The sequence below is a fragment of the Gadus chalcogrammus genome, chromosome 4 (assembly GCF_026213295.1).
Source record: "Gadus chalcogrammus isolate NIFS_2021 chromosome 4, NIFS_Gcha_1.0, whole genome shotgun sequence".
In the NCBI taxonomy this organism is placed as follows: Eukaryota; Metazoa; Chordata; class Actinopteri; order Gadiformes; family Gadidae; genus Gadus; species Gadus chalcogrammus.
Window position 1 is genome coordinate 9,053,367 of NC_079415.1, and position 24,809 is coordinate 9,078,175.

A 24,809-nucleotide genomic window follows, 5' to 3' on the forward strand; every position below is an offset into this window, starting at 1 on the left:
TAGTCAAAAGAAAATTATGTATTGCCGTCGCTTTCGGATGGATGCATTACAGAAAGATAATCCTGAAATTGGTTGCCAAATAAACTTTGACCACCGTATAATATATCTGGGCGTCACTATTGGATTATTGCTCTCTCACGTGTATTCGACGGGGGTTAGGGAGAGAAGTTTGAAGTTTGTCAATGATCATTGACTTGTGAACACATCTAAAGGAAACGGACCGTTGCCTTGGAAAAAAGTACAGATTTCCCAGGATTTAAACATTGTTGGAACAATTTGGAATATTGTAAGTACACAATTCAACACAATAACATATATGTACAGTATTTCTTTAAATTTTATAGTGGAAATGTTGCACAATATTCAACGAGACACCTTGCCTTTAACTGGCAGTGTGAAATTAGAGGCGGTGTCCCGTCTTGACCAATCACCGCCAGGGATATTCAGAAGTTCACTTGGCTCTGGATTTCATTATTCGTTGCAGGCCATTCATAACTCCCCTCTTTCAACCATGCAGCGCTGCCTCACGGCCACCATCGCACTGCACAGGGCTTTTCGACAGAAAACTTTTACCATCCATTGCAAGCATACTGCAGCCATGTCGACACTTCTGATTAATCAACCAAAGTACGCCTGGCTGAAAGAGCTAGGTTTGGCAGAGGACAACAACGGTGTTTATCATGGGACATGGGGAGGACAAGGGGAGGTAAGTCAAATAGATTCCCGAAGGTCCAAATATAGATTAGCCAAGGCTAGCCATGCACAGGTGGCGGCGTTTGCCATGTAACAACAGCCACGTTGATTGCTGAATATGCCAAAGATATGCATGTACTTAGTAACGTGCATAGGATGTTTCAAAGTATTTCGTTGGACAGCTATCCCATAAGACATGTGACCATGAAACTACACCTACCATGCTAGTGTTGTGGAATTTTTTTAAGAGTAGTTTTGCGTGGTATCCTCAGAAGTATAATAAATAGAGTAGCAGTGAATCGCCAAATGTATTCATAAATGATTTTTTTGCATAAAGAAGGTTGGCACTGAACACAAAAATTCCAACTTATTTGAAACTTTTCAGTTGTTATAGAGTCAAAACGTTCTGGTCTCATGTTAAAGTATGTGTTGTCTACGTTACCTCAAGGTCATTACATCATACTGTCCTGCCAACAATGAGCCCATCGCCAGAGTACGGCAGGTAAATATCATCATTTAACTTAATTTTGTGTAAAGAGCAACTGTATACCTCACCCTACAGCGCTAATAGATTGTATTGGGTATGAAGAAAATGTTTTGTAACATTTTCAAAAGTATCAAGCTAACTTATTAAAGAATTTGTAGTTTTGCAACATTGCAATCCTCCAGAACCCGGTTTAGGGACCACTAACCACAAAAGACAAAAATGCAACAATTATTAACATGGCAAAGGACACTCATTGGAACACATTTTCTCTTTTGTGTAGGCCACCCTCAGTGAATACGAAGAAACTGTTCAGAAGTCGAAGGAAGCTTGGAAAGTGTGGGCAGATGTAAGTTGAGTGGTGTGTATATATGTGGGTGTACTGTACATATATATGTAACTTTAAATCTATAATTTTCTCTGGCAGATTCCCGCTCCCAAAAGAGGCGAGATTGTAAGACAAATCGGAGATGCACTTAGGAAGAAGATTGATGTTCTTGGACGCTTGGTAATTTTGACTATATCATTTTTCCATAATTGATGATGTTGATTTCTGATTTTTTTCTATTCTTTGACAGTGGGGCAAATCACTGCTTTTTGTTTTGCCATTGTTGGAGGGCATGGTAGATTAGGGTTAGGTCGTTAGGCCAACCCATACTCTGTTGAGTGCATGCTGTGATTCCTCTTCCATGATATTTTACACCAGCTTGGCTTGTTCCTTATTGCAATCGTAAATTATCCGGCATGATAATAACCAGACTGGCTATCTCTCGTATAATCTATATAAGTTGATGTTAATTCATAGTTTATTTAAAAATATGATTATAATATTAACATAATCATAGTGTCGTTGGTCAAGCAGTGATTCGACCTCACAGTTAAAAATGTGAGATCAGTGTTGCAAACAATTTGACACAACTTAATATCATAACATAACATCATATTTCCATTGCGAGGGGCCTTACTAGAACAAGTTTTATATGGCTCTTTGAAAAAAGGCCATGGTTATGAATTATTGGCTTTATTGCTAAGAGGGAACATGTTAATCACACATTTCAATCATTAAAAAAAACAAATTAATTTTTTTATTATTTATTTTTATAGGTTTCCTTGGAAATGGGCAAAATCTACGTTGAGGGAGTAGGAGAGGTGCAGGAATACATAGACGTCTGTGATTATGCTGTCGGACTGTCTAGAATGATTGGTGGACCCATTCTCCCCTCAGAAAGTAAGTTCCTGTTCATCCTAATTATAATACACAAGTAAAGGGAGCTGTGATCGAATATGATGAGCAAAAACATATCTGGATCGGTTTTCCAGTACATTGGTCTTGGGAATGCAGGTGTACTGTTCAGTGTCCTCTTGTTACTCTGACAGAACATACAGAACATGAACTTAACCCTGTGTTACTGCATAGAGGATACATTTATTAAATACCTTTTTCCATAGACAAACCTATTTTCTCACAGGGTTGTTGTAGCTCCTTGCTTGGCATATTGGGTACAAACTAGTATGAAGTGGCACAAATGGTTTCTCAACCATTTGATCAATCCAACGTTGTCGTGTTTACTATGTTTTGCTGTGATGCAGCAGTCGCCATAGAACACTGTACAAATAATCAACCTACTTTGATTTCCTTAAGGACCAGGTCATGCCCTGCTTGAGCAGTGGAACCCTGTGGGATTGGTCGGCATCATCACCGCATTCAACTTCCCCGTGGCGGTTTACGGCTGGAACAACGCTCTGGCTCTCATCTGTGGAAACGTCTGTCTATGGTAAGATCCCCGATCTGTTACCCCCTTAACCGTAGGTAGACCATGGTGTGGTCGGTACATAAAAAAAGAAAACCTGTATGCTTCACTGTGTCATTTTGGTGTCAGCAAATGGAATTTGACCAAAAAGAATAATTAGCCTTTCATTAAGTCCATTTTCAAGTCTTGTTTATTTTCCTTGACCTTAATTGTGTCACAGTGTCAAAGGGCTTTACAGGCCACATTTCACCCCTTGTCTTATGCCCTCTAAATAACAAGAAAGAAGAAAAACTTGACTTCCATTAGTAAATCTGGCCCAACCTGGGTTTCATGTTTTTGCTAACGAAGTGTTTTCCCTTTTTAGGAAAGGAGCCCCATCCACACCTCTCACTAGTGTGGCTGTAACCAAGTAAGTATAACTTCCTTACCTATACTTTTAGGTTCATAAATGTATTATATTGTAAAGCATTATTGTGAAGAAGACCATCTGAGCTTAATTTGCTGTTTTAAAGTTGTTTTAAAAAAGAAAGCAGCCACATATTCAAGGGCTGTGCCACCTTACCCATGAAAGAACACTCCTCAGTGGAGTTGGCTGGTGTTTTAGTGTCCCATGGTCTAGCATGCTTTAACTCTTGTCTCTTACTGTTCACCAGGATCGTAGCGGAGGTGCTGGAGCACAACAGCCTCCCCGGGGCCATCTGCTCCATGACGTGTGGCGGGGCTGATGTTGGGTGAGGAAGGGTCTGGATGCTGGGAATACACCTGCCCCTTTTAGATCAACCAGAGTGTGGAGTTTGAGAGCACCATCACCGAGATGAAGTCCACTAACTGGTTGATTGCGACGCAATGGAAACAGCCGAGTTGGTCTGAAGCAATGTCGCAGAAACGTAACATTTATTTTAGAAGACATTGAAGTCTTTAATTGCGTTCAGCCGATTTTTTATTTTTTGCACATGTACAGTTTTTGTTCCACGTGAAACCAACCTCCCGTTCTTCTCTGCAGCACTGCCATGGCCAAGGATGAGCGTGTGAATTTGCTGTCGTTTACCGGCAGTACTCAAGTTGGAAAGTCTGTGGGCATGATGGTGCAGGAGAGGTTCGGTGAGTAGTATTTTATTTTGTCATCATAATAAAATAAGAAAGGCATGCATAATTATTTTAACATTTCAACTCTCATTTCTGTCTGGTTTGAAGGTCGTCAGCTACTGGAGCTCGGTGGGAACAATGCTATCATTGGTAAGAGCTTTAAAAAAGTTGATCATTATCATTAACCATAATAATGAATGTTAGTTATGTTGCTGGTTTGGTTAACTTGATCTTCAAGCAGCCGTTTTTTTTAAACTGTTAAAAAACTGTAGATTTATCGCAGATTTCACAGATAAAATGCTGTAATTCCATCGATTTTAATTTGAATTTTTTTAATTTGATTGATTCTCGTTCCTGAGACAAAGACAAATATCTATTGTCAGTCCAGGATTCAACATAAAACATGGAAAGTAATAACTTTGGTGCGTCCGTTTGTTCCAGTGTTCGAGGATGCCGATCTCAATCTTGTGGTTCCCTCTGCCGTGTTTGCGTCGGTGGGAACGGCCGGACAGCGCTGCACCACAACAAGGAGACTGGTCAGTGAGAACGGGCTCCGGTGAAGGGTTGAAGGAGCCCACGATGGCGGTTGCACTTGCTCTGCGTGGACCCTATACAAAGTTATTTCTCTGTGTAACTGAATGTGAAGCAGCAGGTCTTTGTGTCTCAAAAAGCGCTCTTGAAGAAAACACCAACTGTGCACATTCTCTGATCACGTTGCACTTTGTAAACACACGTTCCTCGACTTTGTAGATTCTGCACGAGAGCGTCCATGACACAGTGGTGGAGAGAATCGCCAAGGCCTACAAGCAAGTGCGCATCGGAGATCCATGGGATGGTACGTCCATTGAAATTCAAAGAATGAGCCATTTGAACGTGGTCGTCCCCCAGTGTAATGACGTCGGTCCTGTTGTCCTGCAGCTACCACCATGTACGGCCCACTGCACACCAAGCAGGCCGTGGAGCAGTACCTGGCGGCCGTGGAGAAGGCCAAGGAGCAGGGAGGCACTGTAGTGTGTGGAGGAAAGGTACAGGGCTTGACTTCTTTCATCATGGGTTCAGAGGGAAACGCTTCGATCTGCAATGAATCCCCATTGTTGGTTTGACTTCAGGCATTTAAAAATTGTAATGCTTTCTTTTATTATGCCTCAGATACCATATTTTAAATGGTAGAGATACTGTACCATAAAGTAACAAAGAAAGTGTTTTTTTGTTACGTGGGGAAGAAATGTCCCATTTGATTTTCCTATCTTATTTTTAAGGTGATCGATCGACCTGGCAACTACGTGGAGCCCACTATTATCACTGGACTGGCCCATGATGCCCCTATCGTTCACACCGAAACCTTTGTGCCCATCCTCTATGTCCTCAAGTTTAAGGTACATTAAACATGAAGACCATTAAGCATGCTTATTATGAATAGCATGGCAAGCAAGATGTGCTACTACTATTTTATTGATTATTCATTTTATTTTAGGCATTTAGTGAATTCTGTGAGCAGGTTCTGCAGTAATATGCCAACGTTTATGATTGTCCTTTTTGATTTTGAGGGGACAAACTATATTTAACCCTTGGACAGTCTTTTTGCAAATATTTACATTTCAGCTGCAAATTACCACATTTTCTGTAAAGTAGACAGTGTGGTAAATAATAAATAGTCTTTTTTGTTCTTTGGGTCTTCTGGTTCTAAATTATGTTTTGGGATGTAACTATGATGTCGTCGCAGGAGGAGGAGGAGGCCTTTGGCTGGAACAATGAGGTGAAGCAAGGCCTGTCCAGCAGCATCTTCACCAAAGATATGGGAAGAGTGTTCCGCTGGCTTGGGTAAGAACTCGTACAAAAATTACCAATGATAAGTGTTCATAGTGTCATCACCTCTGTGAAAGCAAACAGTTATATTTTAACAACAACTTGTGTATATCATCGATTTATTTTTTAAATGTTGTTTGTCAAAGCCTTAGTATGACAATCAGCTGCCCTCTCTATTAACCCTTAAGTCTTGGTATTTGGATAAAACGTTATGGAACTGTAGTTTTTAAACTGGATACCTGTCCTCCCTCCAGCCCCAAGGGTTCAGACTGTGGCATCGTGAACGTCAACATTCCCACGAGCGGAGCCGAGATCGGAGGAGCCTTCGGTAAGTCAAGCAGGGTCTGCTCATCGTTTGACATGGAGAGCAGTTACCAAAGTCACAGCGGCCCCTCGTAACATTCATGACCTGGTCTGCCTCTAGGTGGGGAGAAACACACTGGAGGAGGCAGAGAGTCGGGCAGCGACTCCTGGAAGCAGTACATGAGACGCTCCACGTGGTGAGTGAGCGGAGAAAAACGTTTTTTCGTGTCGTTTAATTTCTCTGGGCGACCGGACGTTTTTAAAAGTGGTTTTTCGTCCCCCAACTTCTGTTAACCATGGGACTTGAATAGCAAGAAGTAAATTCAAATAATTTAACTTGCCAAGATATGTATTTTGCTTCTTATAAACACAATGACCCCATGCCAAGTAGTTTTGTTTCATTTGCCTCCTGGATCTCGTTGGTTAAAATTATAACCTTTTCATTCCAGCACGATCAACTACAGCAAGGAGCTTCCTTTGGCACAGGGCATCAAGTTTGAATGAAGAACCCCGGCAACGGTCAACCTTCACGGAACTGGGAACCCAAGTGCAAAACTACAATTGTCCTGTTTTTCTTTATAGAGAATATATTTTGTCCCTAAAAACATTCATTTTTATGGTTAAAGGTCAAACTAGACAGGCAGTGATCCCTATTTGAAGCTTGTGGCTGATTCATAAATCATTGCTATACTTTAAGAAAAGTTTACCATTCATTTGTCAACATGTATACGTTATGTACATTCTTTGCTAGGACGACAATGTTTGTACTGTGGGAGCCCCTAGAATCAACTAGGTTACAATGACCTGTACCAACTCGGATAATCAGGGACGCATTAGATGTCTGTTCCAGCAGAATGCCGTCAGTTCCGATACATGTTGGGATCTTAATCATGCGGAAGACCAGTCTTGAGTTATCTGCTTTGAATCGCACTTTGAGCATTGATCCGAGACACTTAGGACGGCTGTACTGCATTGCTGCCTACCCACTGTTACGTTAAAACTCTGTCACTTGCAACGCATTTCTGTGTCTTCTGCGGTCCATAAAAGTATGCAAGACATTAATATCATTAAGCACTTTGAATAAAAAAAGTTAAATGGAAGTGTCCAAGTGGTTTAATGACTTACAATGAGTGTTTGAATAGTTGCACAATAAACGGGTTATCCTGGTTTTAAAATTACAGGTTTCCATCCAATCCATGGTCCAGATATTTTAACTAGCGACAAGCTAAAGATAACCTTATGGCAATCATGTTTAGCCTGGTAAGTTAGTGTGCTGTGATTAAATTATGCTATATACATGGAGTGTACCCTTCAAAGTTCGTTAAGCTGCCTGATCAGAAGTTGTCTAATCAGAATTGAATCTTACTTTAATCTACTTATTTTATACATTAGAATACCCAGATTTAAAATGTTTTGAGCTGTATGTCAAATTAATTCAAATCTTCTGTAGCCATCCTCAGGTTTATGAAACAAACTAAACTCTTAAAGCTGAGATTTTAAGTACTTAAAGTACTTTGTTTTGACTAAAGGAATTTATAGTGTTAAGCTTAACTTTTTGTATTGACATTTCCAAATAGGACATGATGCTATTCATAAGCCGACATGATTAGGGGAAGACCAAGTTCTTACGATTGTGTTTGATACATACTCACTAGACAATTTTTACTTGAAATCTTGTTTATTAAAACTTGGTGTGCTCTACAAAAAAACTGACTACGTGTGTGCGTGTTTGTGTGTTTACTTCAATGAACACAAAAGCAAACAACCTAAACTGGTTTGGCATTGTCACTAAAAAATATAGGTATCACACGGGGATATAGAAAACTGGTGAGTTGTTTTTGTGGCAGAACGGGCCCAACATCAGCCTCTGCTAGTGGTGGTGTCTTCACATGATGGAGCAGCCTCGCTTGCTGATCTGGGGCTCCCCCTGCAGGAGACGGAGCGGAACTACATCAGAACCAACACGAGCACTTGGAACAGGTAATCTCATGCAAACATGAGCAGGCACATGATTGGCTGAAGGGCACGGTGTGTAATTTAGGGACTCTTGTTTTTGTGTGTCAAACAAGCACAACAGAACGTCTAGATAATATATTTTTTTTTATTGAATCTTTTTTTATCTGGCTGGTAATATTTCTGTAATGATCTATTCATATACCACCGCTCAAAAGCCGCAACGATCACCTACTGAAGCTTGAAAGATGCTTGCGATAAAACAACGTTCTTCCTACCTGCTGGTGGAAGAGGTCCTCCTCAATGATCTCGACGTCCTCATCGTATTCCTCCTGCTCCTCCATGGGAGCGTTGAACAATGTGGATCGCCTGGCCACCTCCTACACACACACACAGTTTTGAAACATTGAGCTTGATTAAGGGCTAGAAAGACAGTCCGCAGAACAACGGAGCTCGTCAGTGACAAAGACACATTATTCGACACGTGGCTCATTAATTGAGGGTAACTGCTGTGGACCTTATGGACTCCAATGTGAGGGGATGAACCAAAGGGATGTGGTCGTGGCTCACCTCTCCCTCTGCATTGGTCAGCACCACACAGATATCCTGCCCCCCGGCCCACGAGCCCTGGCCCTTCCACAGCAGGTCTGTCGGGGGGTTGGCGCTCACTCCCGCGTCCGCCGCCCACAGCTGGAAACGCCACGGCACAATCACACCTTTGAACTTTTTTTTTTTTTTTACATCCTACATCAAAAAGCTCTTCAAAATGCTGTCCTTCTCCATTTTCACGTACATTTGGACCTTTCTTGCGGTCACAGTTCCGCTATCATGCCAAATACGTATGAACTGAACTCGACGATTAAGTGGTTTCATCCTTCAAGTATGCTCTTGACATACTATTGCTGAATTACAAGAGGAAGCCTCCCTAAAACTTAAAGTCAGAAGCAAGATGGCTTTATTGCTTGTGCTTCAATATATATACACTGCTGTATGGACGTTAAAATAGCTGACTGCCACAGGGCTGTGTGTTCAAATGCTTTACAGATGGAAACAATACCAGAGGATTACAAATGGTTTACCGTGACTTTCTGGTCCGCCTTCAGGACGGCTTTAGAGGTGAACTTGTACGTCGCTGAGGTCTCTCCGATCGTCCGAGTTAGCTCGAAGCCCCCCATGGCCTGGGCCTGCAGACACAAGTCACCACAAACGAAGGGTCAATGAAAAGGACCCAAATAACGGATGGTAGATTCGATCCCGTTTCAAAGCGATTGTAAAGCTCTCCCGATTAAACCAAGAATTCCCAAATGCACATTTCTGACGGGTCAGGCACATTTCAAACCTCAAACAGAAAAAGGACTTGAGTAAACTATCAAGGTTCAGTCGCTTGTCCCAAACGACAGCACAGACCTCCCGAGCCCCCAGGCCGGTCTAAGGTGCACGTTTCCCCGCGGTGCCTCACCTGCTCCCCCGTGTTGGCCAGGCGGATGAAGTGGCCGTCGTCGTCCAGCTCCTCCACGCACACGGCCCCGCTGGCCGAGGCCGAGTGGGCCACGGAGACCGAGGAGCCGCCGTCTCCCTGCTGCTCCTCCTCCTCCTCCACGCGCCTCCTCTTGCCCTTGGTAGTGCGCACGCTGCGGCTGCTGGACGTGGCCCGGGACACGGTGACGCGGGACGTCGGGCTGGGAGACAACTGCAGCCTGGAGAGAGAGAGACAGAGACAGAGACAGAGACAGACAGAGAGAGACAGAGAGAGAGAGAGGAAGACGGTTAAGCCCCCTTTTCCTGTTTAATAAACACCCACCGACATCTGGCCTTTGTCTTCAGGGGGGTAGATACAATCGGCATTCATCCGGGGGAGATGACTCACTTAATGTCGTCCCATGACGGTTAATCATCTGAATGTTGGTTTTCATCCGATCAAGTGAATGTAAATATTTTAAATATTCAAGACCTTCATTTCCCCTGCCATGTAAAAATTAGCGGCGATCCAGGACATACTCCAAACAACCAAGGGCAGGGTAGACATTACTTCATCTATTCTTCATATTTTACCTCCAATCCATTTCGAAATGGGAGGGCTGGCTTACTGTGTGAATTGACAGCAGCGGCCTCTTTTCACATTGTTCGTCTTACGCACAAAACTAAGTTTGTCCCCAGTCCCAGCATAGGGTCAATCAACAAGTCAGGGAGGCTCAACGTGTGGGTTCCCCGACCTCTCCTCCTCGCCCTCCAGCAGCTTGCGGTAGGCGCTGATCTCCATGTCCAGGGCCAGCTTGACGTCCAGCAGCTGGGCGTACTCGTCCAGGTGGAGCTGCATGCGCGTGCGGATCTCGTACAGCTCCTGGTCCTTGTGGGACAGCAGCTGCCGGCTGGTGTCCTTCTCCTTGGCCAGCGCCGCCTCCAGCTCGTCGATGCGCTCGCGGCAGCCACGCGCCTGAGGGGAACACAGACTGTCATCGGACCGTGTTGCAGACAAAAATCATTTAGGGCGGTTTTTTTCTTTTAGGGAATTTCTTTCACGTGGAAATGTGTGGACGTATCAGACTTGACAGGCCAACTCAACAACACCTAGCGTGTACCCTGTGTCTGTAGGAGTCTGTGTGAAGAGTTAAAGAGCTGGGCTGGAGAATGTCACGTTGATGGTTACTTTTGATTAAGTGGCGTGCCTCAGGCTGCTGATTGGTATCACTACACAAAGCCCATTTTGAGTGCATCTGCGACTTGATACAGTGATGTGCTAACGCGAAGAAGAACTACCCGCCCATATGCGAGATACAATCAGAGATGGTTTCACTGATGAGCAAACAGCCCAGCCCTTCATCAACACCCACACTTATCTTTGTGTGCCTCCTCACTTTAAGAACGAGAAGCACCGTGCTTTGGGAGAGAAATAAAAGTCACCAAAGAGCCCTGCGCGTACGACCTGATTGACTCGACGTGATTCTTCCCAGTCACGTATCGGTTCAAGTGTAAAACACAGGCCCCCCCACCTCTTTCTGTAGGCCTGCGAGCTGGGCCGAGAGACTGTCCACCCTCATGGCCGACTCCCTCAGCTCCTCCCGGCTCATGGTGGCCGAGGAGCTGCTCATCTGGGAGGACTGGATCGCGTCCTCCAGCTGTGAAGGAGGGAGTGAGTGACAGACAGACAGACAGACAGACAGACACACTTTAAACTCCCAGTGGTCAACCCAACAACGTTACCTCCTTGGTAACGTTGTTCACATTCTATGACGACGGTACAAAAACAGAATTTATATATGTATATATTTGGATTTGATGGGAAGTTTGCAAGTTTCCATACCTTGGCCATGTAGGTGTTCTCCATCTCCCTCTTGTAGAGGTCCACCTGTTCAGTCTGCTGGGCTCTGATGTCGGCCAGGGCCCCGGCCAGCTTGGACTCGTAGTCCACCTGCCTCCCGGAGTCCACCTCCACCAGGTTACTCACATTCCTGTGACGGGTTTCCTTCAATTCCTGCGGTGTTGCAAATTAGGGATGTTAATGGTTCTTCATTCATCGATTCATTAAGAATTTAAGAACAGGTGAAAAATGCCAATTCAGGTTTTATGTACCATTACAAATAGGGTTTGGTTTGGTGAGAGCATTATTGTTATATTATTCTGTTTGTTTAAAAATATTTATTTTTTTAATTGAGAAAAATTAGGAATTATGATGATAAATCCATTATTGATTAACATGTTCAATTAAGTAAGTAAAACACTTGAAATTTGCAAACCTGGTTGCAAAGCAGTCAACAGGCCTTCTGAGAAGAGGAAACTTCTCAGAAGTTTCTGAGAGAAGTGGTAACTTCTCAGAAGTTTCTGAGAAGTTCTAACCCTAACCCCCATCCAATTTAAAATGGGCAGTAATTTACACCAGGGGGGTTGGCGGCCACAACATTGCAATTGGCACACAAACACACATGGGCAAATAAATCAATCTGAACTGCTTCATACCCTAATGTAAGCCTTCACCTTTTCCTTCAATCAAAGAAAATAATGCTCCAGGAAATAAGTACTGCTTGTACAACAATCCCCATTGTCAAGCAGTGCTGGCAATAGGAAATCATAAAAAACAAAAGCATTTTTTCCCCTGGGTGGTACTCCTCTTACCCCGTCGTACAGGCTCTTGCGGAACTCCAGCTCCTCCACCAGGCTCTGGCAGCGGTTCTCCAGGTCCACCCTCATCAGGGTCTCGTCGGCCAGTTGGCTCTTGCTCTGGGAATAGCTCACTTCGAGCTGAGGGATTACAATACGGTTAGTCAATGTCGTTTTGTTTGAAACAGAGGCAGTGAACAGCTCCCGTGAAGTGGTTGTTTTAGACAGTAAAACAATGTCAACATTTGTTATAACTGTATGGTTACAAAGTATGCATATCCTTAAACATGAAGTAATTTTGATGGGGGGGAGCATGTATCATTGCCCCCCCCCCGCCCCCCAATATAACTGATGTTTAAGAGCTACCAAGTGGAGAAATTGTAAATCCTGTGGGAAACTAAAAGCACTCGGTTCTTAAGACTCCTACCTAAAATAATACTAAATAAAACAAAAAATAAACTACTAAAGTATGCACCTCTTGAAGCCGCCCTTGTGCGTCCACTAGGCCGGCCTCCAGCCCCCTCTTCTCGGACAGTGTTGTGGCCAGCGTTGCATCCTTCGAGTTGAGCAGAGCTTCCAGCTCCTTCACTCGGGCCCGGGAGGCTGTTGCCTCACCGTCCCTCTTGGTGTAGCTAAAGGGAGGGAGGGAATAGGAGTTGAATGACTGCCATTGTTTGGTCACATGACTAGGTATGCGCTTGTAAATCTCGAGACAGAAAAAAAGTGAAGACTCGTGACTAGAAGCTAGCTATAATGATAGTTTTCGTTTTTAGGTAAATCAATAAAGGTGGCAACAAAGAAGGGCAGTGTGCCAAATAAGATTTCCACAGTTTCTTAATCAATTATAAAAAAGGAGGCCGAGATTTGGTTTGATATAATCAGCCAACTCTGTTCTAACAGCTGGCCCCTAAGGGCAGTCGACAGGACTTCTGTCGGACAACGGTCTTTCGGCTGCATTCCAAAGCCTCACCACACCTGTTTACACAAATGTTGTGGACAAACAGCAACTGAGTCACAAAGGGTCTCTCTCTCCCTCTCTGTGTGTGTGTGTGTGTGTGTGTGTGTGTGTGTGTGTGTGTGTGTGTGTGTGTGTGTGTGTGTGTGTGTGTGTGTGTGTGTGTGTGTGTGTGTGTGTGTGTGTGTGCGCGTGCGTGCGTATTATTGTTTGAAATGTCACAATTCTGAGGACGATTTGACGGCCGAGTTCTACCCTTCGGTTTGTAATATTGTTGAGCGCACAAGTTTCATTCATCGAGAAAGAGTCTTATAACTTGAGCTGAAGTTAAAAGCTTTACATTTTTACCACATCTAAAATTGTATCCGTCGCATAAATTATAGAAGAGCCTAAGTTTTGCCATCATTTCACATTTCTTCTCATTCCTACGAACTCAATGAGCTGTAGAATTTATTTAAAAAAAAAACGTTTTCATTTTTCCAAACGGATAGTAATATTCCTATACTTAAGTTTCGTTTTGACCATATCTGGATATCATCCAGTCCAGAGAGGACCGCAGTGCGGACAAACAGCGCCTCAACGTACCTCAGTAGTAGTTGGTCATGATCCGCCTTCAGCTTCCCCAACTCGATCTGCAGCCAGGAGCGCTCCTTGGCCGTCTCGTCCAGGGAGATCCTGGTGTCCGCGAGCTCCGTCTCGTACAGCGCCTTCAGCCCGGACACTTCTCGGCTGGTCTCATCTCTCTTTTCTGAGATTTGAAGGTGCAAAACTGTGTTCTCGGACTCCAGGCTCCGAACTTTGTCTATATAGACGGCCAGGCGGTCGTTCAGGTCGCTCAGCTCTCTTTTCTCCTGAAGCCTGGTAATTCTGGTGGGGCTCAGCGGCGTGCTCCCGGAGCATGTGCTTCTTCTTTGGCTGGCTGGGGTTGCGGTCGCCATTGTAAATTAAACTGATAAATTAGTCTAATAAGTTAAATATGTATAAAAATGGCTATAGCAGGAGGTGTGCTGCGATAATATCGAAATCTAACGGAAACTCGTCAACTGTGGATCAATTACGATCATTACACGTGCTACGAATTACAATGTTAACGTAAAACGGTCCATTAGAAAAAGGCAAAGAAACTAAAATATTACTTCACCAAATCAATACGTTAAACTAAAGACCTGAAAAAAATACACCGGTAAACAATAAAATGGTGCGCGACGACGCTGCCGCGAAGGTTTTTCTGCCCGTTTTCAATTGAATGAAAGAGGAGCTCCGGTAACAAACATGGCCGATAGTAAATATTCAAAGAAGATCTCTGAGCCAATCACAGGCCGTGACCGGACGGATGGGTGGTGTCAAGCACAAGGAGCATATGGATGGGCGTTCAGCTACCAGCAGGTTGTTTGAAAGGGATGCATCGCGATCTTCAAAAGCCATGCTCCTCTAGATTATTTCTCTTCAGATTAATATCGTGCCCTAATGGATTTCTTATTTTTTTGTTGCATACTGCCGAAGTTTGCATAAGAACCTAGCAAGGCATATTCAAACATAACCATGTATTGATTGATGGCATCCACTCACTACTATCGGTATTTGTTATGTAAATTATTGTGCAGGGCAAGGCCATTTATTAGAAATGCAAATTAAAACCAAATTTTTACTTTGCATTTTAATTAATATAAATTAAAAGTGGAATATAACAACAAATATTCGAGTATTACAATACAATTAAAAAAGAGTTTTTGAAAAAACTCAAAGCTCAAAATGTAACATTAAAGTCTGAGGCAGTTGATCTAAATGTATCACGTATCATTCACATCTTATGTATTGGTAGATATGGAGAGGAATGGAATTCTCAAATATGACAATCAATTATCCACCAAAATACTATTTCAAATGCATATCGGACAATACAGTGTATCGATGCTATACTTTATGCTTCATTTTTGTAAAATAAAGATGCAAAACAATGACAATCTTTATATCAGTAAAACTAAATCTTATCTATTCTTTCTCTGCTTTGGTCAAGTGTTGTTCCAGTAGTCCAGTGTCAACTCGATGCATCATCAGGAATTGTCCGTTAAAATGGAATACCGGAATATCATATTTGTACTTCTTATACCATGTTTTGTTCTCTGGCAATGTGATATCTACCATCTGAAACAGAAACTGAAGGCACAAAGAAAGTAAAAAATTACGATCACTGTTCATATTTAAATTGTTTATCTCCATTAAGACGGATCCTTACCCTGTGCTTATATGGTTTAAGTGTTTCTTTAGCGTCATCACACAGAGGGCAAGGATCCTGCATGACATTACACACAATCACACAGACACAGACACAGACACAGACACAGACACAGACACAGACACACACACACACACACACACACACACACACACACACACACACACACACACACAGTTCAAGACTGCTTAAAACGTACAGATTGTGCTACATCAATAAGATGAATGATTATAATCATGATGTCAACCACAATGTATCAAAAGTCTACCACTTCAATTCAATATACAGAGAGAAAGAAAAAGAGAAAGAGAAAGAGAAAAACCTTTGTGTAGAGAGTTAAAGTTGGCAATTGCTTCTGGGAGTATGATCTTTGAAGCAGAACCACTGGTATCCTTCTCAGCCCACTCGTTACTCTTTGCGTAAATAAACAATTCATTCTATCTGAAAGAAAGCAAAATAATAAGGGAGAGAACAATTTGCACGTTAATCTCGTTCATCACGTTCAAAAAACTCTAAAAGCTAAGTCACAGGAAATGGCTGATTGTTTACATGTATAATGTAATAGGCCTATAAGTTCTCATTCAGATGCCACATAACGTTTGGCATCAGCTGACGTCTTCTTAATAGACCGAATCGGTTACTAAGCGAGGCAAAAATATGGATTAATCTACGATAAACGCAAAAATGCAACTGCAATAATTTGCTTTTATTGCATAATCTTCGGGGTTTGGGTTTGCAGTTCAAGTTTGGCTGATGGGGTATTTGTAGTTCTAGCTTTCTCAAGAAAGTGTGCAGTCTGTCTCCTCATTTTAGCTAGTGGAACTTTGCTGTTGTTAAAAGCATGCTCCAAAATCCATCTCACACAAAGAGTCCATCTCGACTCACCTAAGATTACTTGACTTCCGATCAAGAAACATGAGCACGTTACCGGAGACGATAAACCAACTGACCTTGCGAAAAGACGAAATCATAACACAGGTTAAAGTTGCCCAGTAAGCACATACATCGGTATGAGGATATGCTTCCCTTTTCTTTTCAAAGTAAAAGCATAACGATAACCTCACCACATAATATACGATGTTAGCAATAGCGTTGCTTAATGGTTATTATAAGATTGCATTGTTATTAACTGCTATGACATTTAGGGACGATTACAATACTAATACAGGAGTCATTTGTTTAGTCAACTCACGCGTGCGTGCGCGTACGTGTGTGACAGGTAATCCCGTTTTCATTGAGAATCGGGTACAGGACAAATATACCACTAGATGGCAGGCTTGAACAGCTGCTTTATTGCTCCTGGTTTTCTGTGCCATAATTGCCCCCTGGGGAAGGTTTTAATTTCGCTCAAGGGACAATCTTATGTTTTAAGGATCCGCACACTCATTTGTTAAAATAAATGAGGTAATGGATTAATTGACGTGATACGAGGTTATCACAGCAGAAACTATTGGACAGTAATAGAAAATGAAAATGATGTAGCTATAACTTAAAATGAGGGTGAAAACAAAAAAAATCATAGATGATTCCTTGCTATGGAATATGAGAAATGAGAAAGGTAAACAGACAGAACAGCTACATAATTTAAGCTTTATACATTATATATACATGTATAAACATCATTAAAAATTCAACATACATGCAAGTTTAAGTTCAGGTCAAGTTCAAGTTGAATTGATGGTGACACAGTTACTTTTTAGCAGCATTAAACATGCAACAATAGTAAAATGGTTTATGGCTTGTGCGTTCAACCTTCGAATACACATTTTCTGACTTAAGTGTCTAATAATATATGTATACATTATTGAAACTACTTTATTCTACCATTATAGTGTCTAAAGGCTGACTAAAGAGTCCAGTGCCGTCGTGCGTGCTCCTTGAGGGGACAACAGTGAATTCCAGATCTGCAAGTCTCGAGGGTACTGTGTAATATCCATGTCCAGGGGAGGAAGAGTCTCAAGGGGAAGCTGAGTAGGGCTGTGCAGGTGTTAAGTAGGGTTAAGTTGAGTGGAGGGGGGGGATGTCATCACTAGCTGGTCCTGAGGTCACTGCTGACGAGCAGTGTGATGGCAGGCGTCACAAAGGCTGTAGCTCGTCAAAGAGAGGATGAGAAGGGTTCCCCAAGACGGAATCGAAGGATGTAGCCCCTTAATTACTGACTCCTTGTGCCGCACGGCATTAGGGGATATCCTACACCGACCAAGGAACCCTACTGTGCTTCCTTGAAACGGCGCCATTTCTTAGTGGCTAGTTAGTGTGTTTTCCGTACTTCCTACTTAATGGGGACATGCATTGCCATATAACCTACATCTGCCACCTATTTAGGAAGCATCCTCCCATAGGAGACAGAGTGAACTCTACAAACATCCATCCAGCCACTGCCTAACCGGCTGTCAGCAACAGACCTGGACCTCCTGGCCAGTTGGTTCTGCTGTCTTTCAAGCGCCTCACAGAGCAGAAGAGTGCGCTGGCCACCACGGTGGACATCTGCAGCAGCCAGTTGCACACATAAACAATAAACTGGGGTTTATTGGCAGAAACCTTTATGAGTTGACTCCCAATACATCCACCCCCTTGATGGTGACCTAGTCTCCCTGAAGTCAGCATATTGCTTGGTGGTTTTGTATGTGGTAAGTCCGTCCTCTGTATCCTCAATGTGTCAAATCCATAGGATGATAATCAAGATCATACGGTCAAGAACATTCGTTCCATCGCATATCGATCTCCCCGAATATTATGGTTGGATTAAGCACACCTGTCATTTTTTCAACTGAACTTCTATTCAATACCCCTAACCTGGCCGCTTTTAGTGGCCAAGTAAACGCATAATGAGTAGGTAAGTAAGTTCATCTGTCATCTAAAAAACTGCAGTACCTAATCGGGTTTGACTGTGCATGTGAACATACTCAACGTCTAGTTCTGTCTCTCTGTATTGTTGCCATTGAAGAGTCTTTCTCAAGTTCAGGAGTAGGTTGTTGTCCTGACGCCACCGGCTTCCATTGGTCCAGTGCCCATCACTGCTGTGCTGTGTGGTCACCATCCCCTTACATTTTGGTCCAACACATTTAGGTTCTGAGGGGACCAGAGGACACATATCTCAATGCTTGAGACCTCTGCTCATCAAAGCATTAGCCCAGGTCTCTGAGAATTCAAACAAATTCCAAGCGTCCACACATTCTGAGAGATATGAATAGGCTGTGCATTTACGTTTATACGACCAAATATAAGCACCATACTATACCTTGAACCATTTAAGTAGAGCAAGTAGTAGGTGAGCTGCCCTCTGATCACTACACCTTGCTATTGGAGAGCTGTGTGTGTCTGAGTCGTTCTGTTTTGATGTTTATATTATTCACTTCATCCATTCTAAATAGGGACATTGCTGAAATTGATGGAGAGAGAGAGAGAGGTAGAGGGAGAGAGAGAGAGAGAAACACACAGAGAAACAAAGAGAGAAACACAGAGTGATGGAGAGAGAGAGAGAGAGAGAGAGAGAGAGAGAGAGAGAGAGAGAGAGAGAGAGAGAGAGAGAGAGAGAGAGAGAGAGAGAGAGAGAGAGAGAGAGAGAGAGAGAGAGAGAGAGAGAGAGAGAGAGAGAGAGAGAGAGAGTCCCTGGCTTCAACGAGATTGGTGCTTCTCCAAATATGGTTGTAACTTGAACATTCTGATACAAAGTAAAGGCATAAATCCTAACACTTCTGCTTGTTATGAGTACAACTTTCAATTAGCCTTAATAACCATAAAATGTTCAGGTCATTAAATTGTAGGTTGTTGTTTTTTTTCTTTACAACTTGATCGTTTCACCCACTGGCCAGAAAAACAGCCATGAATGGCGCACGCACTTCATTGGCTTAAAGTGCGATGAGGTCATGAGTAGGCTACTCGGGCCATTGGGTTTGAGAAAGAGGGGAACTTTCCCACTGTGCGTGGGATGAATACGGAGACGTATATTTTGTTGACCTGCTAACCGTTTTTATTTAGTTTTTCAATTGACTTCGTGATCATTATAATTAAATCCGGAGATGACGATGTTCTTAATTTCAAGAAATTGTAGGCTACAGTTTGGATGTTAAATGTAGTCTGCTGCATCGTTCAGATTGAAGAGGATTAATGAGATAAACCGGATCCACTATTCCATTTCTCAAGGTATGATCGCTTCTGTATTCTTGCGCAGACATATTAGATAACAACCCCGTTTGTGGTGTTTAATCTCAAATTTGATGCCAAATGTCAAGTTGCTTTTTAATCAACGAGTAAAACTTTTGTAATTAATGTTGATACATAGATGAAGAGAAGGACACACTGCAGTTTAATTTAGATTTGACACGTTCTTTCTAATTAATATCAAACGCATAGAACTATATAGAGATATACTTATAGACGACAAATATGAACATTTGGTGGACTTATTATTTTTATAATTTTTTCGTTTTGTGCAACGAACATGGGTCACTGGTTGGGAATAATTCCCATTACTGATTTATCTCTGTGGGTAGGCTCCTTGAGGTTGAGTGACTTGCTTGTGTATGTTAGACCGTTGTCCTGCCATAAGGCTCTTCTACACTTGACAAAAGCTCAACACATTAAGCAGAGCCCAAGCCATCCGTTGCCTCAGGGCATGACTATTTTTGTTAAGGGAACTGTAGACTAGTGTGTTGGGGCAGACGCACAATGGTCTTTCAAATGTCCCCCCCCCCCCCTCCCTTCTATTTGTTGTCATGGGACGTCTGAATAGATGATAACATCCTAGGCTGATATACATACATTACATATGATATTAGAAAGTTTTGAGATATGGGTAGCTATATTCTCTTGGTCCTGCTTGGTCCTACTATAGGCCTACAGAACATGATTTCATTCAGAAGTTTAGATAGTTGAAATTGAATCCCAGTGTTGCAAACCTTTTTGAGGTGAACGTGACACGGATATTGTCATTACGTTTGACTGTAAAACAACATCAACACACATGAAATTATGTAATCTCTTGTTTCCCGATTCTCCAAACAACACTATCAATTTCAAACCACTGGCCACTAGGTTGTGTAAAAGTATGTCAGATTGTTGTGTTATTATAGGCCTACTCATTTATACAGATGGCTTCCAAATGAGGTTCAGTAATTGGCCTATTGGTGTAACACAATACTATTGCTGTGTAGGCCTATGAAATAAGGAACATGATAGCCCATTTGCGTGGAAGCAAAACTAAAACTCTGCATGAAACATCTGGCTCCACCCTCACACTCTCGGTTTCTATAAATATAAATAGATGGAAAGAGGAATCAAGGATTGCATGGATTTGGGGATGGCATATTGTTATTCAGTCAACTGAATTGTCTATATTGAAAACAAATACAATGTATTCAAAGGGTGAGAGGAGACCAGGACAGAATTTGAGTCTGTCATTGACGAGATTAAGCCGTTGATGAGGCCCCAATAAGAGAGTAAACGGTGGTGGAAAACCAGGCATAAAATACACTTACAGTAACCTACATGCATATTACATGAAGAACATTTACGCTTGATTCAACAGAATCTCTTTATTTAGAACTCTGTGATCTTCAATTTGGGTCACTCTAAAACAATGTCATGGATGATTTTAATTATCTCACGACATCAACAATGGAGGCAGAAATTGCAATGCAAATGTAAAGATGCATGAACGACCCGACACGACACACACCATTCCCATAGTTAAGGTAAGGTATTTTGTGTTGAGTTCTACACGTATAACATAGTGATTTAAGTTGGCCAGACAGAGTCTCTGCCTTTGAATCTCGAATCCCTAGTGGGTCTGTCTCCTCAAGTTTTCAAGCTTGGCTAAGATCCCAAATCGTCCGTAGGTGCGTAGTTGTGTGTATGTGTGTGGGTGTGTGCATGTGTGCATGCGTGCGCGTGTGTGTGTGTGTGTGTGTGTGTGAGTCTAGCCATGTGTCTCCTTGACTTCCCATTAAGAGCCTACTTGGGTAACCTAGTTCCAGTGGGTTTAAAGATGACCACAAATGCATATGATTCCAATGACTCCATTTAATGTTGTTTATTAGATCGTCCCAAGATGACATCAAATGAGGCACAGAAGGACATCTTTTTGTAACTGATGAATTACCCGTATACAATCCTAAATTAATCTTAGTGTGTTCAAAAAGGGCTCACGCTTTAGGGTTCTCTGACCATTTCTATTTGTGTGTTTATGGTTGGACATTCTTGACTTTTGGGAAGTTACAGTCACAACTCATAAAGAACCGCTGTTTTACTACAAAGTAACAGTCTGGTATTCAGAATAACCGGAATACAGGAAAATCTGCAACTGTTGTCCATTGAGAAAACATTGCTGACATGTAAAGGAGGGTAGTGAATGAATTGTCTATTATTAGCCAAGTGGTTCTATAGACGTGTTAACTGACAATGTCAAAGAAACAGAGCTTGTCAACTGTCTAACATATACACAACATATAACATAGACAATATACCAACATTTCTACCAGATAAAACACAGAAGCATTAATCAAGGGGCCAATTTGAAAGACTGAAATCCTACAACCAACCACACAAACCCTTTTAATTACAGACGTATCAAAAACAAAGGTAATGGAGCTGCCTAGCGTTTGTCAACAGAATCTGTCTGTCGGTATCGAATGAACAGCCCATGAGGGTTCTGTTCTTTGAGGCCTCTTGTTTAAACCTCGGCAAACCTTGTGTCGTTGACTTGTTGACTACAGCTGGTCTCCTGGAAAACTGCTGAAAAAAGACAGACACGGTCTTTGGGACAGCCTAACAACCAGTGTAATGCGACTTAAAGTTCCACGAGTGGACAGCCCGCCGCTTGCTTGACCATTCGTAAAGAGAAAGACATTCCTGCAGAGAAAGACACACTGGATATAGAGTGTATTGGGTTCTCTGACCTGGCCCTACTTGTAGAGAGTTATTCATGTCGTTAATTGCTTCGTTAGTTCATTGGTAAGCATTTGAACTCAAATGAACTGCAAGGCTTTTATTGTTCAGCTGCCCCCTGATTATCAGACGCACACATCACATCTTCACACACACTGGCAGGCGCATTGGAACCGGTTGCAATGTCTCAGACATGCCTGTCTCACATATTCCAGAAGTAAACATCCATGTGGAATAAGACTGATGACTAAACTGATATGGACACTATATGACTCTGAAAGCCTATCCAGGGTGATGACATGAGGTATAAGGTTGGCAGACAGTTAGTCCTCGATAGACCCACAACCCATTCATACCTATGGACAGTTGGGGGTTTCAAGATATCCTGACATGCATATCTTTGGGATGGGAGCAACAGCCAGAATTAAAGCAGACCAGAATCAGCCACCTAAGCCTGGTCTCCTGAGCGACGTGACCTGTGATGTGCAACGTTGCTGTCCACTTTAACGCTGGGACGCGGGGCTTCCTCCAACGCTAAACTGTGAGGGTCCATGTTGACATGCTATATGTGTATCATTGTGTTTCAATGTGGATGCCACAAAGGGAAAACTCTGAACTATTTAATCTGTTAAATTATAATTAGCTGAGATGCAAAGAATTTAATTCAAACAACAATAAAATCTTTTGAGATATACGCAAAATATTGTCAACGTATATGCCCTGCAATGAAAAAAGTCCCATCTTTTCATCAAAGTCCACATGATAGCATGTATTGCCAAAGAACGTATTCAATTCAATGTAAAACAAGATCTAAAATATATTCAATGCAGCCTTTTGTCTGTTCCTGGAAAGACTTCAGAGAGCAGGTCTCGATTCTTGGCATCCCTCGACATGGAATTGTGAATCATGTCAATACTGCGAGTCGTGCACCCTAATCCCCCCCTTCCAGTGTGTATGTGTGTGTGTTAGTGTGTGTGTGTGTGTGTGTGTGTGTGTGTGTGTGTGTGTGTGTGTGTGTGTGTGTGTGTGTGTGTGTGTGTGTGTGTGTGTGTGTGTGTGTGTGTGTGTGTGTGTGTGTGTGTGTGTGTGTGTGTAGAGCCGTTTCACACACACACACAGCATTGGCCTTGTTTTGGTCCCAGTGCAGTTGTCACAGGATGGGAAGAACCCGCCATGATTCGGGCAGCAGCTGTGCCCCCCCTCCCCAAACCAGTGAAACCAGAGAGCCCCCCCGGTGCCTCCATTAACCGTCCGCACAGACACACGGTCAGCGGTCTTCAGATCCACTGAAGACCCCCGTAGCAGGGGGGGTCCCGCCGTGTCAGCCCAGGGTAGTAGGAGTGGTCCTACCCATGATGCATTGGAGTAAACACAGGAGTAGTGGTCTCGTGTTTATTTGTTTTAGGGAAACACACTAAGTAGCAGGAGCAGGGGGGCCGGGGGAGGGGGGCTCAGACAGCTGGAGTCATAATTTAGCATGTCGGGACGTTTTGCCATGACCAGTTGTTTCCCTGGTAGGAGGGGAGACAACAGAAAAGCTCCCCCTCCCCCCCCCCCCCTCCCCACACACACACACACACACACACACAGAACCCGCCAAAGAAGAACACGTTAAATGGTCCGGGCTAAGCTAAACTTGAAAAAGATTGTTCATTGTACAAGTTTGGGAACATTTGGTGTGAAAAGTGTTGACCATGTTTCACACTCATTGGCCAGATTAGATCAGTCACACTAATGGGTGACTTAATCCATCAGAGTTGGCCCCACATTCGTCCGGACAACGGAGAAAGACATCAGAGATAGAAGTGTGATTACAAAGATAAGCTTTTAGACGGCAAGCAAGTATATCACGTAACCATGCGGATAAAAAAAACCTAAATCCCGACCTTCACCCACTTTTTCACTGCAGTGAGGTGAAGGTGTTGATGGTGCAGTGTGCGTGCTGTACCATCACATCCGCCCCAATTAACACAGAAGTGTGGGGCACTTCCACCGAATAATTGTTGTGCAATGACGTCTTTCTCCCCTTCTCGGTGCCCTGAAGAAAGACTTTCTTAGCAATACCATATGGGACCTCCTAGAAATACAGGAGAAAATGATAAGCCTGATCTGGGCTTCCTACTCCTTATCATTATAACTATCACTGGATTCCTGCTGAAATAGCTGTGGGCCAACGACCTCTGTCATCCTGAACGTAAACACGACGACGCACAAAAGCCGCGGTTGTTGAGTAACGCGTACATCTTTTGTGACCTCAACGTCAGATTATATCTCTCTGTTGTGTGTAAATACTGTAATGCTAAAGCCTATATACTTTTTTGCATACCCAAAGCTCGCTCAGGGCTGATGAGAAATATTAAGTACAGGGAACAATTTGTCTTCGGATTACTCTTCCTAGAAAACTACTTCTACTTCATACCTCATTACAGGAGGGACGTGATAAAACACCCCATTGAGACTAAGTTTGTAGGCTAACTCAAACAAACCTACTCAAAACTCAAACACTATACACAGACTTTGTTCAATGACACGATCCTAGGATAAAACTGCATTAATTCA

At 42.8% G+C, this 24,809-nt stretch overlaps 4 protein-coding genes across 8 annotated transcripts in view; 2 read left to right on the top strand and 2 right to left on the bottom strand.

The window, feature by feature from the left end:
- Positions 1-203: 203 nt before the first annotated feature.
- Positions 204-7,784, top strand: aldh7a1 (aldehyde dehydrogenase 7 family, member A1). Of its 2 annotated transcripts, XM_056588753.1 has the most exons (19): positions 204-286; positions 518-706; positions 1,142-1,195; positions 1,461-1,526; positions 1,605-1,685; positions 2,282-2,405; positions 2,820-2,952; positions 3,293-3,337; positions 3,582-3,659; positions 3,932-4,029; positions 4,123-4,164; positions 4,456-4,550; positions 4,765-4,849; positions 4,933-5,039; positions 5,274-5,390; positions 5,738-5,835; positions 6,075-6,148; positions 6,245-6,320; positions 6,573-7,784. In XM_056588753.1, the coding sequence occupies exons 2-19, from the start codon at positions 599-601 to the stop codon at positions 6,625-6,627; spliced, it is 1,536 nt and encodes a 511-aa protein (XP_056444728.1). In that variant the 5' UTR covers positions 204-286; positions 518-598; the 3' UTR covers positions 6,628-7,784. The 2 variants fall into 2 exon arrangements, with proteins under 2 accessions (XP_056444728.1, XP_056444727.1); XM_056588752.1 differs by lacking the exon at positions 204-286 and having other exon boundaries at positions 435-706.
- Positions 6,862-14,455, bottom strand: lmnb1 (lamin B1). The gene is made up of 11 exons (XM_056588751.1): positions 13,712-14,455; positions 12,647-12,803; positions 12,187-12,312; positions 11,378-11,548; positions 11,067-11,192; positions 10,290-10,510; positions 9,536-9,773; positions 9,156-9,260; positions 8,647-8,766; positions 8,355-8,456; positions 6,862-8,050 (listed from the first exon to the last, which is right to left on the bottom strand). Exons 1-11 carry the CDS (start codon positions 14,062-14,064, stop codon positions 8,009-8,011), a joined length of 1,761 nt encoding a protein of 586 aa, XP_056444726.1. The 5' UTR covers positions 14,065-14,455; the 3' UTR covers positions 6,862-8,008.
- Positions 14,456-14,717: 262 nt separating this feature from the next.
- Positions 14,718-16,544, bottom strand: c4h5orf63 (chromosome 4 C5orf63 homolog). Of its 4 annotated transcripts, XM_056588759.1 has the most exons (5): positions 16,427-16,544; positions 16,248-16,312; positions 15,685-15,803; positions 15,363-15,419; positions 14,760-15,283 (listed from the first exon to the last, which is right to left on the bottom strand). In XM_056588759.1, exons 1-5 carry the CDS (start codon positions 16,429-16,431, stop codon positions 15,119-15,121), a joined length of 411 nt encoding a protein of 136 aa, XP_056444734.1. In that variant the 5' UTR covers positions 16,432-16,544; the 3' UTR covers positions 14,760-15,118. The 4 variants fall into 4 exon arrangements, with proteins under 4 accessions (XP_056444735.1, XP_056444734.1, XP_056444733.1 ...); XM_056588760.1 differs by lacking the exons at positions 16,248-16,312; positions 16,427-16,544 and adding an exon at positions 16,313-16,415 and having other exon boundaries at positions 14,718-15,283; XM_056588758.1 differs by lacking the exon at positions 16,427-16,544 and having other exon boundaries at positions 14,780-15,283; positions 15,685-15,799; positions 16,248-16,368.
- A 2,730-nt stretch (positions 16,545-19,274) lies between these two features.
- Positions 19,275-24,809, top strand: part of megf10 (multiple EGF-like-domains 10) — a 32,601-nt gene continuing 27,066 nt past the window's right edge. Inside the window, exon 1 of the mRNA XM_056588749.1 lies at positions 19,275-19,508. The gene's annotated coding sequence lies outside the window, so the exon portion shown is untranslated. The remainder of the gene's footprint in view (positions 19,509-24,809) is intronic.

What these genes read in the sequence shown, in the direction of transcription:
- aldh7a1 (XM_056588752.1), top strand. Translation starts at nt 512, where the DNA reads ATGCAGCGCTGCCTCACGGCCACCATCGCACTGCACAGGGCTTTTCGA. An exon ending in TGTGGCGGGGCTGATGTTGG is followed by an intron (nt 3,660 to 3,931) that starts GTGAGGAAGGGT and finishes TCTTCTCTGCAG; the next exon opens with CACTGCCATGGCCAAGGATG. An exon ending in CGAGATCGGAGGAGCCTTCG is followed by an intron (nt 6,149 to 6,244) that starts GTAAGTCAAGCA and finishes GTCTGCCTCTAG; the next exon opens with GTGGGGAGAAACACACTGGA.
- lmnb1 (XM_056588751.1), bottom strand. Translation starts at nt 14,064, where the DNA reads ATGGCGACCGCAACCCCAGCCAGCCAAAGAAGAAGCACATGCTCCGGG. An exon ending in TCGCAGGCCTACAGAAAGAG is followed by an intron (nt 10,511 to 11,066) that starts GTGGGGGGGCCT and finishes TGTTCCCCTCAG; the next exon opens with GCGCGTGGCTGCCGCGAGCG. An exon ending in AGGACCTCTTCCACCAGCAG is followed by an intron (nt 8,051 to 8,354) that starts GTAGGAAGAACG and finishes CGTCTCCTGCAG; the next exon opens with GGGGAGCCCCAGATCAGCAA.
- c4h5orf63 (XM_056588758.1), bottom strand. Translation starts at nt 16,333, where the DNA reads ATGATTTCGTCTTTTCGCAAGGTCAGTTGGTTTATCGTCTCCGGTAAC. An exon ending in CTTTAACTCTCTACACAAAG is followed by an intron (nt 15,420 to 15,684) that starts GTTTTTCTCTTT and finishes AATGTCATGCAG; the next exon opens with GATCCTTGCCCTCTGTGTGA. An exon ending in TTAAACCATATAAGCACAGG is followed by an intron (nt 15,284 to 15,362) that starts GTAAGGATCCGT and finishes TTGTGCCTTCAG; the next exon opens with TTTCTGTTTCAGATGGTAGA.